The 18,583-nt window shown below is 39.1% G+C and overlaps 1 protein-coding gene across 1 annotated transcript in view; it reads left to right on the top strand.

Moving 5' to 3' along the window:
* Positions 1–17,223, top strand: part of Alg12 (Alg12 alpha-1,6-mannosyltransferase) — a 44,044-nt gene extending 26,821 nt beyond the window's left edge. The window contains exons 7-9 of the mRNA XM_083118899.1: positions 446–672; positions 9,970–10,215; positions 12,298–17,223. Of these exons, the coding sequence (XP_082975025.1) occupies positions 446–672; positions 9,970–10,215; positions 12,298–12,772 (948 nt within the window). The 3' untranslated portion in view covers positions 12,773–17,223. The remainder of the gene's footprint in view (positions 1–445; positions 673–9,969; positions 10,216–12,297) is intronic.
* The last annotated feature ends 1,360 nt before the right edge of the window (positions 17,224–18,583 follow it).

Here is an 18,583-nt window from a genome sequence, read left to right as displayed (position 1 = left end):
CAGGCAGAGAGAGAAATTCTGCACATGACAGGTAACAATTCCTGGTTGCCATGCCTTCACTAGAGGGATATTCAAAACAAGGGACAAGGATTCGCTGTGGTAGTCACATTGACTCTTCACTGTGTACCATTCATAAAAGCTCATTGACTGTTGTATGTGGCAAGCTGTATTATATTTAATTAAATTACACTGCCTGAAATCCAGCAACAAGTTCTTGTAGATATAGTGCTGGTGTGTAGAATACACCTTCGTTGTAGCATTAAATTGAGGTACTGCAGGGAAAAGTGAGTAAAGGTAATCTGTTTGTTGTGATATCTCTACATCTCTCACCACATTATATTTAAAGTACAGGATATTCGAGTACATGTACATTTGTATTAATTTCAGAAATGTACGTAGGTTATTTAAAAATATTTCATTGTGCCTGTTTCCTTAACTCTGCTAGACATCTCCATTTTTATGGTATTTCTATTCAGCTATTCCCAGAGGAATGGCATGGTCAGTATTTTTCATTCCACTTGGTGCTTACTATGATCGAAGAGTGTGGACTATTCTGTTTCCAGCTATTGGGTTTGTCAGCCTGTATTCTATTCTGCCACACAAGGAATTACGTTTCATCATCTACGTATTTCCACTCTTAAATGTTGCTGCAGCTGCTGCATGTCACAAAATGTGAGTATGTGAACATTTGAAAACTAGAACACAAACAAATGTGTGTGTGTGTATATATATATATATATATATAATGGATAAAAGCAAGGAGGGCCAAAAGGGCTAAGTAAAAGTCAAAGAAGGTAAAAGGAAACACTCACCGGACAGTAGAAAAATTAAACATTTTCGCTAACTTCGTAGCATCATCGGTGTGAGGAGAAAGAGATGGATATATATATATAATATATATATATATATATATATATATATATATATATATATATATATATGAGTTATTGTTTTATTTAAAAATGTTTGTTTTTGTTACAATCCAGCCTTTTTAAAACATTAAATGTATTTACCAGGAGTGAGCAGATTCCAATGTATCAGTATTGGGAATTATTGTTTGTAATTACTCACCGATACCATGCTATATTTTTCCAGAATTTGCATTTTTTGTGGGGGGTCCGCAAAAATGCTGCACGGCATGTTCAGGGAGTCTAATTATCCTGGAGATTCTGCAAAATTTAAAGTTTTTCTTTTATATCCCAGTATTGTGTGACAAATGGATGTTCTAATTAAATGACACTATGTTAATATTTCAGAATATTTTAAAGGAAAACCCTAGTAATTGATGCATATAATTGCAGTAGAATACTTTTTTATATTAATCAGTTAATCAATATCTCTCTCTCTCTCTCTCTCTCTCTCTCTCCCCCTCCCTCCCTCCCTCCCTCCCTCCCCCCTCTCTCTCCCTCCCCCCACAGTGGCAATAAAGAGTAATCTATTAGGCACATCCAGAAAGTAACTTTCCCACTTGCCCACAGGTGGCAGGCCATGCGTATTGAAACTGGTTTTGCGAATGCGTGAGAGGCACATGCCCTGGCTAGTGAATGTCCTACAAGATGCTTCCCGAAAGTCCTCAGCAGCGTCGCGACAGCGATGAAACATGGCGGCTCTTATTTCATCTCCCGCCACGTGCGAGGTTCATTCGGTGATCAAGTTCTTGAATGCACAAAACATACAGCCGATCGAAATTCATCATCAGCTGTGCCAGGTGTATGGGCCAGACGTCACGAGCAAGCAGATGGTGCATCGTTGGTGCAGGACATTTACTGAAGGCCGGCAAAATGTGCATGACAATGAGCGCAGTGGGCGGCCATCAGCCGTTATGGACGAGCTTGTGGAGTAGGTGCAGCAGTGCATATTGGAGGATCGTTGCACCACAATCACGAAACTCAGCAGCCATTCCTCGCAGATTTCTTCTTCGTTGTACGACATTGTTACCAAATGCCTCTTGTTCCGGAAATTGTGTGCCCGGTGGGTGTCGAAACAACTGACGCCTGAACACAAAGGAAGATGCATGGGCACGGTGCTCATTTCTGCAACGTTACCATGATGATGACGTTCTTCTCAACGGGATCATCACAGGGGATGAAACTTGGGTTGCATACAGCACCCCAGTAAGCAAGCAGCAGTCCATGCATTGGATGATTCTCCATGCAGGACGAAGTTCAAACAGACTGTGTTGGCGCGAAAAGTGATGTGCACTGTGTTCTGGGACAGACAAGGCATTCTGCTCATAGAGTTTCTGCCCAGAGGTGAGACTGTGAACGCTAACCGTTACGGTGAAACACTGGGAACATTGCGACGAGCCATTCAGAATAAGTGATGCGATAAGCTCAGTGCTGGGGTGATCTTACTTGAGGACAATGCGAAGCCGCATATGGCTAGGCGCACTGCAGCCCTTCTGGACAGGTTCGGTTGGGAGGTGTTCGATCATCCATTGTACAGCTCGGATATCGCTCCCAGTGATTACCACCTGTTCTTGTACCTGAAAAAGTTCCTTTCTGGTCAACATTTTCACAGCGACAAAAAGGTTCAGACGGCTGTCACACAGTGGTTCAGCATCCAGGCGGCAGACTTCTATGACACAGGTATACAGAATTTGGTCCCATGCTATGACAAGTGCCTGAATTCCAGCGAGAATTATGTTGACAAGTAACTGAATGAGTGTTGTATCTGTGGCAATAAATCATTGAATGAAATAATGTTTCCTTTTAGTGCACAACCCCAGGGAAACTTACTTTCTGATGCACCTAATATCATAGGCCGAAAGTAATTCTTGTAAAATAACAGCGTAACTCGAGGATGACATCCCCACTGAGTATTTGCTATTGTTTGAATAAATTATACACTTTTTCTGATTTGACTTGTATGGCTTTAATTTGTAAGTTAGTTTGGCATCCAATATAACACCTAAATATTTTATTCTCGATTCAATTGAAATACTGTACTTGCTTTTCGAGACAATGAGTGGGCTATTGGAGGTGTTCCCTTTTTACTAAAAATTATAATAGAAGATTTTTCCATGGAAATTGAAAGTTTTTTTTACTTTCAAGCCAATTTTTACTTCCAATATTTGGTCCTCTAGAACAGGAAAATCAGTATGAATTTGTGACGTGGACATATAGATACAGATATCATCTGCATATTGTAGATAGTTGACTGTTGGAAGTAATTTCCTTTTCATCCCGTTCAGATATATATTGAATAACAGAGGACTTAAAGGACTTCCCTGAGGTAAATCTTGGTGTGCTAAATATGGTCATCTACTTTCATTTATAAAGTGGAAATATACAGCTCTTCTGCTAAGTAACTTCCATAATGTCAAAACATAAATATGGATAAACTAGTACTCACTTTTATCCGCGAAGCTGTTTTTTTCTTTTTCGGTTAATTTCAGTGGTCACTGCCACCATCCTCGTTGGAACTTGCTGTACTGTTGCCTGGCATGCGTCTTTTGTTTGTAGTTCTCTGGCTGCCGCTAGTTGCACTGTTGTTAACTGTGCGTCTGGGTCTGTGTCGTCTGCTATTTCCGGGTGATAACTGTTGTAGTGGGGGAATCGAAGTGTGGTGCACTTGCCCGGTATCGATGTTTAGCTCGTGCGAGAAGTGCATTATGGCATGCATTTCCTTGATTTTGGTGTCTACACTCTGCATCGTATACACCTGGGTTATCAAGTGGGGAGAGGAAGTACTGTTTGTGTTTTTCTACAGTTTATCAGCTATTTTGGAATTGAGTTTGTGTGCTACTTTGATGCCATATGGGAGAAGGGCTTTGGATATGTGGTTGGAAGTGATGGGATGGTAGGGGAAGGCAAACCATTTATATTGGCTGCTGGAGGTTGATTGTGGCTGGGTTGCGTGCGGATGGGTTGATTGTGGTTGGTTAGGGTGTCTGACCTGTATTTCCGCTTTACTGCACCAAGTGGAAAGTTGTGCTTCAGTGTAGCCATGTTTCAGGGCTATTTCAGTGATGGTGGCTATCTCCTCTCGTAGATCCTCTTCTCTGCAACAGTAGGAGAAGGCTCTTCCATAAAAGTTCAGCCACACATTGGCTTTTTGCTTGGGGGTATGGCTAAAGAGAGCAATTATGTACTGGTTGCCTGCATCTGGTTTTTTGTAGACAGTGGTTGTGAATTTGTTAAGTGCATGGCTGATGGTGATGTCCAGGAAGTTGCTTTTACAATGTTTTTCGTGTCCTACGGTGAAGTTGAACCTGGGGTGGATGCTATTTAGCTTGTTCACTAGAAGGTTGAGTTCTTCTGTCTTTTTGTATACGACTATTGTGTCGTCCGCGTACCTTCCAGATCGGATGCATTGTAGTTCTGGAGTGTGGAGTATCTCTTTTTCAGCCAGGTGCATGACGATGTTGGCTAAAGGAGCTGATAGTGGATTGCCCATCGGAAGGCCCTCGGAGGAGATCTCTTCCAATTTCTTTGAATTATTTCAAACTTTCAGTTTGAGGATAAATTGTAGAATCAATCCGAGATGCACGAGACTCAAAATTTTGATAGTTACTAAGTTCCATTCATAGTTTCAACTCCCCAAATTTCATGAAAATCGGAGTTGGTCAGGTTGTGGGCTTTGTTGATTTCATATGGATTGACTCAATAGCATTGTTGTCCACAACTGGTTGGATGAACTTTTTGTGCTGTGATGGATCGTGTGGCGAGGACAAATTGTATACCTTGCCTGATCACCTTTCCAGATATTTACGCATGTTCAAAGCCTGCATGATATCACTTTTTTTTCTGGACCCTGTGGCCGAGTGGTTAGCACATCGTGCTGCGATGCCAAGGGTCCCGGGTTTGAATCCCGCTTGGGCTTGGTTGTTTGTGAATGTCCATTCATCAATTTCATCATTTCATCACTCATCCCCATCTTCACAAATTAGCCAAGAGGCACAAAACACAAAGTAAAATAAACTAAATAAATCAATCAATGAAATATTAATTTTTTTTAGTATATATATACACATATATAATGTGTGTGTGTGTGACTTTCGTTCAAGATTCAAGCGCCGAGACTGAGCATAGGTGATTTCTCATTCATTTATGTCCTGTAATCGTCGCGATTAATCTAAGTTTTAACAAGTTTTAAGAACTGGAAAAAAGCGTCGAATTTGGATTGTTTTAAAACATCACGAACATTCTGAGGACCACAAAACATCATCTGTAGTATGGGCAAATTATTCTAATTGTGGGTCGTTACTGACAACGCTAATTAGTAAAAGACATTCAAAGGTGATTCAAAATGTGGTTGGTTGGTTGATTTGGTGTCTTAAGTGCACTTTATGCATAGTAAGGCTAATCGGGACTGGACCTACAGTTTAAAGTGCCTCCAGCAGGTATCGAACCTGGGACCAAAGGAGATCCAAGAAAACTGACACTACATGTTAGTTGTGGATGTATCACGGTTTCTTACTATTCAGGGACTTCCTTTTCGAGATAATTATTAGTCTGAGGCAAGCCTTAACAGAGGGAATTTCTTGGACCTCTTGAAGTTAATTTCAAAATGAAGAGATATAATTTGGAAATGTATTGAACTTGAACCTCAAAATGCAAATTACACTCAAAATTCAACTAAAAAATTCACACTTATTCTCAGCAAAATAAACCAGGAAGTTGTAGAGGCGAAAGTATTCACACTGATGTCAGGTGAAACAAAAGACATTGTGAGGTCGCGGGCAGGAAAATATTTTTTTTTTAGGATTTGCCACTCTTCAATCATTAGATTCAGGTTCACTCTTTCTCGTACATATCAAAATCGAAGAACTTCTTCCCAAGAACTCCATAGGTGCCTGTAATTGTGTAGCACAAACATACGTTGGAGTGGTAGTGAGAGGTGCCCAGGGTCAGAATATTTCTTGAATAATGAGATAACTGTAACCTTTTTAAGATTTTTATTTCTGTGATAACATTTCCCTGAATGGTGAAACTCAGATTTTGACCAAAACTCTTCAATGTTACGAAGATGGAATGAAAGTACTCCACTTAATGGATTTCTTCAAAATCCTAGGAAAGTATAAATTGGCATTTCACAAGGTTCACACTTTAGTTGTATTCTCTGTAACAATTCCAGTTTCCAATGCAATGTGTGAAAGAACCTTTTCGTGTTTGAAACCTTCGAAAAGCCTTGCTCGAAACAGGATACTGGATACCAGCTGCCTCATTTGATTGTCCGTGCTATCTAGAAGAAGGATTGTCAGGTCTTGGACGTACCGAAGGTGTCTAATGTGTTCTCCAAAGCCCATAGAGCAGAATTCCCCTACAGGAGAATTGCACTTCACTAAGTGACTTTCGTTGTTTTTAATACTTAAGAAGATTAATTTCTACCAACGTCATGTTTATAAATACGGAGAAACTAGTACTCACTTTTATCCGCGAAGCTGTTTTTTCTTCTTTTTCGATTAATTTCAGTGGCCACTGCCACCATCCTCGTTGGAACTTGCTGCACTGTTGCTTGGCGTGTCATGTTTATTTTGCAAGAAAATTTGTTCAAAACATTTTTTTTTTGTCATTTATATTATTATCTTATAACCTGAATATTTATATCAGTAGTCTCATCTCAAGAAAGACGATGAATTATAATATTGTAAATGGGGAAACTATTTTAGACTATTTTCTACCTGTCTTCGAACACTGAAATAGGCCACTTTGAAACAACACAAATTGCGGCAGTTCTCATGAATAAAAAAAAAATTAATGCCTTTATTAAAACTAATCATATGGAGATAAACTCTAAATCAAGAAGTAAATTTAGGCAGTAAACGTCTCATCTGAATAAAGGACAAACACAAAACACCACACATGAATATAATATAATAATAATAATTATTATATATTATATATATACAGGGTGTTTCTAAAGGTCGTTTACAACGCTTGGGAGGTGATTCCTCACACGAAAACAAGCAAAAAGTCTAAGTTCCATTTTTACGACTGAGGCTTCGTTTCCGAGATAGGAGCCCCGCAAAAGGTGACAAAGTGAACGTCACACCTGACTGGGACGAATACTATCACATATAGAGAGGCGGTTCCAAGGGAATCATAAAGGAATCGTATGTGCTCAGTGCGGAAGTCACTATGAAAAGTTCACTGCACGCATGCGCAATGGAGTCCTCAAAGGAATTGGGGATTTCCAACAAGAACAATGCATGGAAAAGGTATGTAACGCAGCAAGAAGGACCGTGACAATGAGAAATGCGTTCAAGACAACACATCCCGACCTCAAACATCAAAACATGAGCACCGAACACAAAATCCGAAAAGTTGAGCACGGTTGCATACCCCAGTTACACGCGAGGAATGAACGAATCATGTCATGTGGCATACGAGAGACACATTACTCCACCAGGAGGAGGGAAAGAAAAACACAGTATCAGATGATTGCGACAACGTGTATTTTTACACGCGACAACTACGTAATATCCCCCCCCCCCCCACACACACACACAACAAACAACAAATGCTACAATATCTTACGCACAGACAGTCCGTGTCACTGTACACCAACTGAAGATGTCACTTTCACCACACAAAGGGGGTGGGGAGCAATACCAAAAGTGTTCGCACGCGATCATTGTGACGTAAAAGAGACCAGTTTTGGAAGCGCTGCGCAGGCAAGTCTGGTTCTCCTAGTCTACGTTTGACCTTCATGACTCCTGTACCCTCAAGAGGAGCTCGAAGGGTTGGTTCTCTCCGGCAGTCGTTCCAGTCGTGTTGCAGGTGCTGGGATATGATCAGCAGTTCGCTCTAGGTTGTCATACGCATTGAAGAGTACTAGTATGTTGAAAGAAGTTGACGTGGTGGAGTGGGCAAGTCAAGTATCGCAACAATTGGTCTGTGGTGTTCGTACGGTGATACGGCCAATTTGTGCAGTGTGTCAGTGTTAAACAAAAACAATATTTTGCAGTTCCAGCTCCCTATTACACAGATGGCTGCACATACGACCCAGCAGCTAGCAGACATGCATCTCATGTATGGGGAGGCACGTGGTAATAGCCGTGAGGCAAGGCGTCTTTATGGAGAACGCTTTCCACATAGACGTTTACCGTCTCACACCTTCTTTCAGGTAGTGGACAGTCGACTGCGTGGAACAGGGTCAGTGTTACCACCGCGGAAAGAAGTTGGAAGACCCCGAAGTGTACGTACACATCAGTTTGCAGAAGATGTGTTAACAGCGGTCGCAGAACATCCTGGCACCAGTACGCGAGTGCTCGCTCGGGCACGAAACACGTCTCATGTGAATGTTTGGCGAGTGTTGTCAGAGGAAGGAATGCACCCTTTTAAACTGCAGAAAGTACAAGAACTGTTACCTCGTGACTTTTGCCCTCGTATGGAGTTTTGCCAATGGTTGTTGCATCAGCTGGACACAAACCCTCACTTCGGGGCAAACGTATTGTGGACAGATGAAGCCATTTTCACCAGGATGGATGTCTTCAATAGTAGAAACAGTCATGTATGGGACTTTGACAACCCACATGCACTTTTTGTGGCCCATCACCAGCACAGGTTTTCAGTGAATGTGTGGTGCGGGATAGTACATGACCATTTAATTGGACCATACATTCTCCCTGTTCGCCTGAATGGTCGCACGTATCATGCATTTCTTAGTGAGGTTCTGCCTGAACTGTTGGAGACCGTACCTTTGGCTCTGCGGCAAGAAATGTGGTACCAACACGATGGTGCACCAGCTCATTTCGATTGTAATGTACGACATTTCCTGCATGACGTGTTTCGCAATAGGTTCATTGGTAGGGATGAGCCTGTGCCTTGGCCACCGAGGTCGCCAGATCTCAACTCGATTTTTTCTTCTGGGGAGAAATGAAAACCCTCGTATACGACACACCTGTCACATCAGCTGAGGACCTAGTTGCTCGCATCAACGTCGCCGCCGCGACGGTAGCAGATACACCTGGCTTGTTTGCTCGTACTCGATAATCCTTGATTCGTCGCTGTCATCTCTGCGTAGAAGTAAACGGCAGACATTTTGCAAACCGTCTGTGATTATTGCCCTCGGCAAATCTCAGTGAGAACACTCTTGGTATTGCTCCCCACCCCCTTTGTGTGGTGAAAGTGACATCTTCAGTTGGTGTACAGTGACACGGACTGTCTGTGCGTAAGATATTGTAGCATTTGTTGTTTGTTGTGTGTGTGTGTGGGGGGGGGGGGGATATTACGTAGTTGTCGCGTGTAAAAATACACGTTGTCGCAATCATCTGATATTGTGTTTTTCTTTCCCTCCTCCTGGTGGAGTAATGTGTCTCTCGTATGCCACATGACATGATTCGTTCATTCCTCGCGTGTAACTGGGGTATGCAACCGTGCTCAACTTTTCGGATTTTGTGTTCGGTGCTCATGTTTTGATGTTTGAGGTCGGGATGTGTTGTCTTGAACGCATTTCTCATTGTCACGGTCCTTCTTGCTGCGTTACATACCCTTTCCATGTATTGTTCTTGCTGGAAATCCCTAATTCCTTTGAGGACTCCATTTCGCATGCGTGCAGTGAACTTTTCATAGTGACTTCCGCACTGAGCACATACGATTCCTTTATGATTCCCTTGGAACCGCCTCTCTATCTGTTATATTATTCGTCCCAGTCAGGTGTGACGTTCACTTTGTCACCTTTTGCGGGGCTCCTATCTCGGAAACAAAGCCTCAGTCGTAAAAGTGGAACTTAGACTTTTTGCTTGTTTTCGTGTGAGGAATCACCTCCCAAGCGTTGTAAACGACCTTTAGAAACACCCTGTATATTTTGTCACCCCCGTCCGGCCCCCTCTTCACTCAGTCACTTTCTTCACAAAAGAAGGTGATAAAACCGTCAAGACCATGCTGTTAGTATTATTTCCCCTCACTTCTGCACCACCCTGTATTTGAGGAAATCAAAATTAAATATTTTCTTATAGATTATATATCTGTGCATGTTTGTTATGTTCATTCCATACAGAAATTTCTCTTTCTTGTCTTACAGTTGGGAAAATAGATGGAAGTCAAAATTACACTCTATTCTGGCAATTGGCGTGTTGTCCCACCTAGGATTGAATGCCTTATTTACTGTTTTTATGCTGAGTATCGCTGGTGCAAACTACCCTGGAGGAATTGCCATTTCACGTTTGCATCAACTGGAAAATCCAAGTTACCCAGCTTATGTTCATATTGATGTTCTAAGTGCGCAAACAGGAGTCTCACGATTTACTCAATGCTATCCTAATTGGAGGTAAGCCCTTTGTGGATGTCTTGTCTTATTTTATTTATTGTAGTTGTATATTATAAATTTACATTCAGAATCAGACACAACTGGTAAATTGAGTAGGCATGTGCAGATATAATATTGGACAATGCTCACATTGATTCACACAAACATCAATACCTTGGCAGTGTATTTGTACAATTGGAATTAACTTCTTAACTGATATAAATATTATTAGTAGAAAGAACTACATTTTAGGCACTTAAATAGGCTTGAAAGGTATCATATTGGCCATGATTTGACAGGCCATGAAAAATCTCGTCAACTAATGCTATAAAACTTTTAATTATAGAAGCCTGCTGACTAAATTAAGTTTTATTCTTAAACCATTTATCATGTTCCAAACAGGTATTATTAGTAAAAATGTTTCTTATTAAATTTTTACATTTTTGGTATACACTTGACAGGAAATAATTTTTATTCAGTAATATTTGGAAAGGCCATCAGCCACTGAGGAATAAAATAACTTTTTGAAGACTTTGCATTTGACATTGCACTGTGCATAGTGTGTGTCAAACCTTAAAAGTTTGAATTGTAAGAATTAGTACCAAATCGTCTACTCTGATGAAAAGTAACAACAAATGTAATCCTATGCATTTTATAGCACCTGTGTGTGTTATTTAAAGAAAACAGAACATCAGAGAAATCTTTCGAGAAGGCCATTAATTATTGAAGGGCCGATTTGAAATTTCAGCCGATACTGATAAAGTACCGATATATAAATTTACCGATACCGATAACCGATATTCTACCGATCCGATATAAAATTTAAATTTGTCCTTGAAGAACCTAAAAGGTTCATTGACCTCCTTAATAAATTGTTTCAATGTGACTGCAGTGCAAGAGAAGTTGCATATTTAGACATTTACTTTCTTAGAAATTAGAGCATGGAGATTATCCATAAAAATTACAACAAAACGGCAGAATTTTTCACTAATTTATCAGATATTTATTGATATATCGGATCGGTAAAATAATCGGTATATAGGCACCGATATGCCTATATCGGCCGATACCGATAGAGTACCAATTAATTGGTCCCATCCCTACCATTAATACACCAAGGGAGAACTACTACATTGTGTATGGGAGAGAGAGAGAGACACATGACACTCATAATACCACAAATTGTTCTATCAGTTCTATCTACATGGAGAACAAGAAATCATAAAATAGGTGCTAACCTCTATTCTAACTTTTATTTAACATTCTTCAAACAGGTCTAATTTTGTATGAATCGTGAACATCTAATACTACTTCCTACTTCATCATAATAAAAGAAAATGGGCATTTGCTCTAAATTCGTAGGTCTGTTATTATTTGTGATGTTTGTAGTGGATTACCTTTTTTGAGAACAGTACCAGGTTTAATCCCTGCTGAGCACTCAAGAATTAAATTGTTGACTCAGCATCTCGAGGACAGATAAAACAGTGAAAGGACTCGACACACAGATCGTGCATTGTCCAATGAGGGGTTGCTTAGCAGGTTTTGACCCTCGAAGTGTTGTTCCACCATTGAGTTAATTTTTTTAGCAACAACTTTAGGCACCTGAATGGCAAATAAACAACTAAAGTCCAATTCGAACAAGTGTTCTTGGGTTACCAGTCAGGTTAAATCGGTGTTAGCGTCCAATGTTTCGAGTGCATACATTGCTCTTATCGTCAGGGAATCATTGTTTGCAATGTATCCGCTTGAAACTGCTGGGAATGCTGATTTCACCTGGTTAGTAACCCCAGAACACTTGTTCGAATCGCAACGCGAGGAAAGCTACAATTCCAGCAAAAGTCCATTTTCGAACAGAATTATTCACTGATACGAGTATCAATCAATACACTTCCAGAGTTTGGATGTTTCACAGACTAAAGTAAAACACCTTTAAATTGATCAATATACTCAGTGGGATACTTACATGGTAACATTAATGAATATTTTGAGCAATTTTAATTGTCTCAATTTTCGAGCATTTGTACTGGTGGGATTAGTATCAGTTCCAAATGATATCAATTTAACCATGGCTCATTAACTCATTAATGAACCCATTGTTTCCAGGTATAACAAAACAGAGGACTTAGAACCGGGAGGTGATGAAATGATGTCTTTCACCCACCTGTTAATAGAAGCCAAGAGTAAGTATTCTCTACGTCTGAAACCATACTTAAAAACTCATGAAATCTTGGATTCGGTGGAAGGGTTCTCTCAAATCTCTCTGAACTACAACAGCATCCCTCCAATTCGAATACGACTGAGACCTCAGATTTTTATCCTGAAAAGGAAGACCAGAATCTACAAGAAGCCAAAGCAGATAATTGAAGATGACTATGTGAATGTTGGAGCAGAGGAGGCATGTAGAATCAAAGATGGAGACTCAGCTAGTGTGGAATGTAACATGGCAACCAAACGCACAGATCCCAGAAGGCCAGAGAAATCCTGCTCTGAAGATGAAGATACATGCGTGCCAGATGCAGACAATTTGCAGTCTGTGAAAGCAGAAGCTCTCTCAGAACATGAAACAACCGACAGTTGATCTTGACGAATGCTTAGGACTGTTAATGTTTGCCGTTTGCCAACAGACATTATGACTTTAATGAGAGCTTTATGAGAGCAATGATAAATTTTGTTACCAGTTTCTAGTACAAAGTACCTGAAATTTTGGCCATAAAGATTACTGCTGTCAAACTGCAGTGAGAATTGTTTGACTTGAGAATATTCCATTGTAATGATTGCAATAGGCTAGGCCTTGATCTGGTAAAGCTTCAGACAATTCTTTGACAGGATTTTCAGCACCATGTAATACACATCATGACATACATTGTCTTTAATAGAGTACTTTGATTTTCGAGTGTGTTCAGCAAAGTAGAGAAACTAGTGCAAATAAATGACAATAAAGTAAAAATCAACAAACTGTAAAAGAGAAAAGTTTGCTGGATTTGGAATTTTAGTTCTTTTAACATCTCTTTTCTACCTATTTAGGATAATTGGGATGCGAATGAACGATTAGATGAAAGAACAAGCATGATAGAATGCCCATGCCGGGACTCAAAACCAGAACCTCTGACAGTGAGATCATATGAAACATGTATCACCCTTCTTTGCAACCACTACAGGATGTTAAAACTTGGTGAATTTGATCATACAAACAAGACATTTGTGAAATGTCATTGTATGAAATTTGTAAACTGTACTGTTAATAACTAAAATATAAGATGAATGAATTTAACATTCAGGCAAAATCATCAACTTGCCAATAATAAACAGGAATAAACACCATAAAAAGTTGGTGTTTATTATTTTTAAAAAAAGTTATTAAAACATAGAAAATATAAGAATTACATTGAATAATAATGTGAATAAATATGGGAAAGCTATGTAATATGGAGTCCAGTATTTTCTTCTAGATGTTATGAGCTCAATTTTGAAGTTACCTGTGGAAACCTCGACTATAGAGAATTCCTCTGTTATACAATAGAAATATTGATTAGATCCATGTGGAGGTAGGATGCCACTTTGCAAATGAAATGAAATATGTTTATTATTATTTTACTAAGGATAGAATGTAAATGGTATTAGGATGCAACAGTTTTTTCCTCACAATTGAGATTTTAGGAATGAGGCAGGACATCTCAAGTGAATTTATGTTATGACAGAGATAGAGGATGAACGTATGGAACCTGGTGGCTGTCTCTGATGACAGTGGCATCCCCAAAGGTGGTTATAATTCCTCAGTGACCTTGATTATTTAGAAAGGAAGAAACCAAAGATGGGAGACAATGGACAAATGACCTGCTTGCAAAATTCTCTCTCTCTGATGCATACTGTCTTCATTCAGAATTAAAGATTAAGATTTCATTTTGAAAGTAATTACACATTTCTAAGATTGACTTTCAAAAATAGTGAAATGCTTATTTCACAAATAATGTTTCTCTTAAAGTTTGGTCAAATGTAATCTATGGGCATCTCTTGTAGGAGTTAATTAGGTTACAAAGCTTTTCTATCTCAAGAATATCCAAATAAAAAATAACATGTATATTTGGTATTGATGAATTTAGCAATGTATACTGTAGTCAGTTCCATCTCATTAATGTTTCACAAGACTGTCCAGTGTTCCACAATCAAAATTAACGTAAGTGTGTGAGAAATTAAATTTGGTCACTAGCCGTAGCAGTAATATGAAACTAATGTAAATATATTTATACAAGTTATATTGCAAGATGTAATATGAACTGTGATGCCTTATGTTTCCTGTAATAAAATGTGATTTTGGAGGTGCCTTAAATGTCATATGGAGCTTCATATTTGGCATAAATGTGGTCAAATGTATTTGTATCAGATTAGTGTTCTTGGTGTAAAACAGAAGTAACAGGGATGGGTCAAATTAATTGGTAGAGGTTATCCTTGAACATTGACGAACTTTCACACCACAAAGAGAACATAAAGAGGAACAACTCTTTTTGCTAATGTTTTCCTCATTGAGACCTTGCTTTGTATCTACAAACTCTTGGAAAAACAAGTTTTATCCTGTAGTTGGGCAACCACACATTACAGTTGCATAGTTGCCACTGACCTGTTTTTTTCTGTTGAAAACCATGCATGCTAAGAAAAATTATTGTAAACCATGCAAAGGGTATAATGCTATGATAGCTGTTGGTAGGATGAAGTCACTTCCTTTAAAGCTTTTCCTCAAGGATCATGCATATGTTACTTGTACTATTTGATGGTTACAATTGAGATGGAATTTTTGTTTAGAGATACACACATGCTAGAGGTGACATTTTTAGGTGGTAACACTGAATCTGTAGTGTGTGGTTATGCACATACACACACTTGATAACAATTACCATTTTCAAGAGCTTGTAGCATTGGAAGCAGACCTTAGTTGGGAGAAGTTGTCAGTTTTGCTGTTGTCTAAGTATTGTGAGAGTTTGTTTGCTGTTGTATGGTGACTTCCTGGGGAATGTCAAGTATCTGCAAGGAGCTTGTTTTGAGTGGACTTATAATTTACTTCATCTTTTCCACATTGGTCTACCAATGCTAACTTGTGCACATGTTGTACGGACAAGGTTAGTAATAAGGTGCATTTTATACAGCGTATATTGATACACTTGTAGGTTTAATTGTATCTTGTGCAAGAATGCTGTATAAAGAAACAAACTGCCTGAATACTAAGTGAGGTGAGTATACACCAATAGTAAACAATTCACAACGAATTTAAAATAATGTATTTAGTCCTTTAACTTGAGTTTCTTCAGATATCACACTGAATTTCATGCCATAAAGAACAACTACTGTCAACTCAGAAACACCATGACACTTGTTTCTGCCACAGGCAGTCAAGTATCATCATATTCAATGGCCTAATTCTTATCTGAGTGTGGTGAAGCTTTCTCACTTTATTTGTATTTTTGTTATTTTGGGTTACTTTTACTGTCACTTTTGGCTAATCATGATGATGAGGATGAGTGAAGAATAGATAAAATTGACAAAGGGACTTGCACAATTAACATCCTTACCCAGGTTGGAACTTGAGCCAGGGAACATTGGGGGGCAAGATATAAAACTGACCTCTTAACATTCTTGTCCTCCAAGCTGTCAGTTAAAGCTTGCACATGGAGCTAGAAAGCAATGCTACAAGGGGATATCAAAAAATAATTGAGTAATTTTTTTACGGCCAAACTGAAATGTATTCACAAAAACTGAAATGTACATTTTGAAGGTTGAACATTACTCTACTTTTCCACATAATATCCATTCCATTCACATTTATACATGTGTCCCACCGTGACACCAATTTTTCGATGGCCATGCGGTAGGAATCATTCAGATGGACGCGTAACCAACGACACACAGCTGTCACAACTTCTGTGTTGCAGCTCAAGTGTTTGCTGGCAAGGTGTTCCTGCAGTGGGCCAAACAGGTGAAAGTCTAATGGGGCCAGGTCTGGACTGTATGCTGGATGCTTGAGAATTTTCCAATGCCAGGAATTGACTTTTTGCGTCACTGATGCAGGACAAGCATTGTCATGGAGAATGATGACCTCCTCCAGAGATTTTGTTGGACGTTTACGGTGCAGAGCAGCTTGTAGACGATCCAGCGTGGCACTGTGTGCAGCAGCATTTACAGTTGCTCCTTTTACTCTAAAATCAGCAAGAATGACACCCTGGATGTCCCAGAAAACGGTAAGCAAAACCTTTCCTGGGTTGTCCTGAATTTTTTGGGTGGGGGCGAGTTTGTGTTTTTCCATACCATACTCTGTCGCTTTCGTTCAGAGGTGTAATGAAAAACCCACGATTCGTCCCCGGTAACATTGTGGTCTAGGAATGCATTTCCAGCCCTATGGTACCAGAGCAAATGCTCAAGGCTGTATCCCATACGGTCCTCCATATGCTGTGGTGTGAGCTGTCGGAGACTCATCTCGCTGACACTGCGATACCCAAGTTCTTCATGGATGATGGTGTATGCACTGCTATATAAATGCCCACTGCATCCTCTGTTGTTTGGATTGTTGACCGCCGGTCCTCCTGTCCTGAATCAATGCCTCCACAGCGTCAACATTGCTCTGTGTGTGGGATGTGCGAGGCCCTCCAGAACGGGGTTCATTGAAGACATTTACTCGTCCTGCGTTGAACTTTTCACACCAGTTACAGACATTTGTGAATGTCATGCATGTGTCACCATACACTGCACACAACTTACGATAAATTTTAGGCAGTTTCTGTCCCTTTCACCACAGAAACCGAATCACGCTCCACAGCTCAACTGTGTCAAACGTCTCAACTGTAGCTGCCATTTTGAAACAACTCCCTCTCGGCACATCTTGGAAAGGTGCTGAAATACATGTACTTCCAAATGTATATTTCAGTTTTTATGAATACATTTCTGTTTGGCTGTAAAAAATTTACTCAGTTACTTTTTTATGTCCCCTCGTAATTTAATGAAGCTTATTTGATTGCCTACTAGCTGAGTGATCACTTTGCTTGCCGAATGAATTTAACATCCCCTTCTGGGTGGTTTAAAAGAAATTGGAAGGAAATGCAAATATTTGTTATAAATTATTATTATATTGGGGACACTACTACTCACACTAAATGAGTGAATTTCCAGCACAACTGTTGTTTTTTTTCCATATTTCATGACGTTAATATGCTGAAGTACTTAGTTATTCTATTTTTTTATTAACTTTACACATCTCATTCAAAAAATTTTTGAAAGAGGAAAATTTTAAATCATGAAGTTTGCATTGTGTGACCTCTCACATAAAAATCCAATTTTTGTAATATTCAAAATCCATGGAGCAATTTCTTTTTTTGTTTGTTTGTTAATTTTCTGACCTGTCTCATTTTTTTTCTGCTTGAATTCCAATTAACTTTATTTCTGGTAGTGACTATTGAAATAATAAGGTTTTTTTTGCTTTTCTCTTAGAGCTGGAAAGGGGGGGGGGGGGGGTTGGACCTGTTGGATCCTCCTTGTGATACCCAAACAACCAATGGTGGTTGAGCCCCAATTAATCTGTCCTATCCCTAATATGAACAAAGTTGAGCATAACTAAAAATTGAATTTTTATGTGCGAAAGATGCATTAGAATTCTTGAACTTTTCTCATTGTTAGAGTTGAAACTATCGTAAACCAATTTCCTGAAATCCTTTTTATTTTGTTAACTTTCATTGTAAGATTTCTAGAAAGCACAATGTTTGAAATATATTATGTGTGAGTTATTTGCTCTAACTGTTAGATGTTGGTTGCTCATTTCTGAAAAGGTGGCAGTAAATTAGTAACGGAATCATGAGAGAATCAACATTTACATCGATAGAATTGTGTTAAAGTTTGGACTTTTCTAGTCACTATTCTAAAAGATTGAAGTAGCATTTATAATTGTGTTAGATTGTATGGGTGAAAATCAATTATAGTATACTCTGTTACATTTTGTATCACTGTTTTCTTGGCTTCAACGAAAAATGAGTTACTTGTTTAAGACACGGTGTAATATTTCAGGTTGCAATTGTGTAATATAAATGTCATTCTAATAAAATTGTTTTATTTTGATGTTGATGCGGATAGATTTCGGAAGAATGGATTGAAATGTGCAGAGTCAAAAATTCAAAATGAGGTGTAAGTGCCTTTACTGTGTGATAACAAGGAAAGTTGAAGGGAAGAAAATATGTTTAAAATGCCCAGGAGCCCAATTATTTAAATTTAAATAATATGGTTTGAGAGACATGTTTTCTTCTGCTTCATACTATGTTGTTCACCATGTTATAGTACCATATCACCTTTGTTTACAGTGCATTAGTCTTGTATTTTTCCCAGGATAATAATGAAAAAATATTAATTTACTGTTCAG

This window comes from Lepisma saccharinum, chromosome 3 (genome assembly GCF_977018435.1).
Source record: "Lepisma saccharinum chromosome 3, izLepSacc3.1, whole genome shotgun sequence".
Lineage (NCBI taxonomy): Eukaryota > Metazoa > Arthropoda > Insecta > Zygentoma > Lepismatidae > Lepisma > Lepisma saccharinum.
Note: the sequence above shows the minus strand (reverse complement) of the source record. Positions and strands in the feature narration are given on the sequence as shown.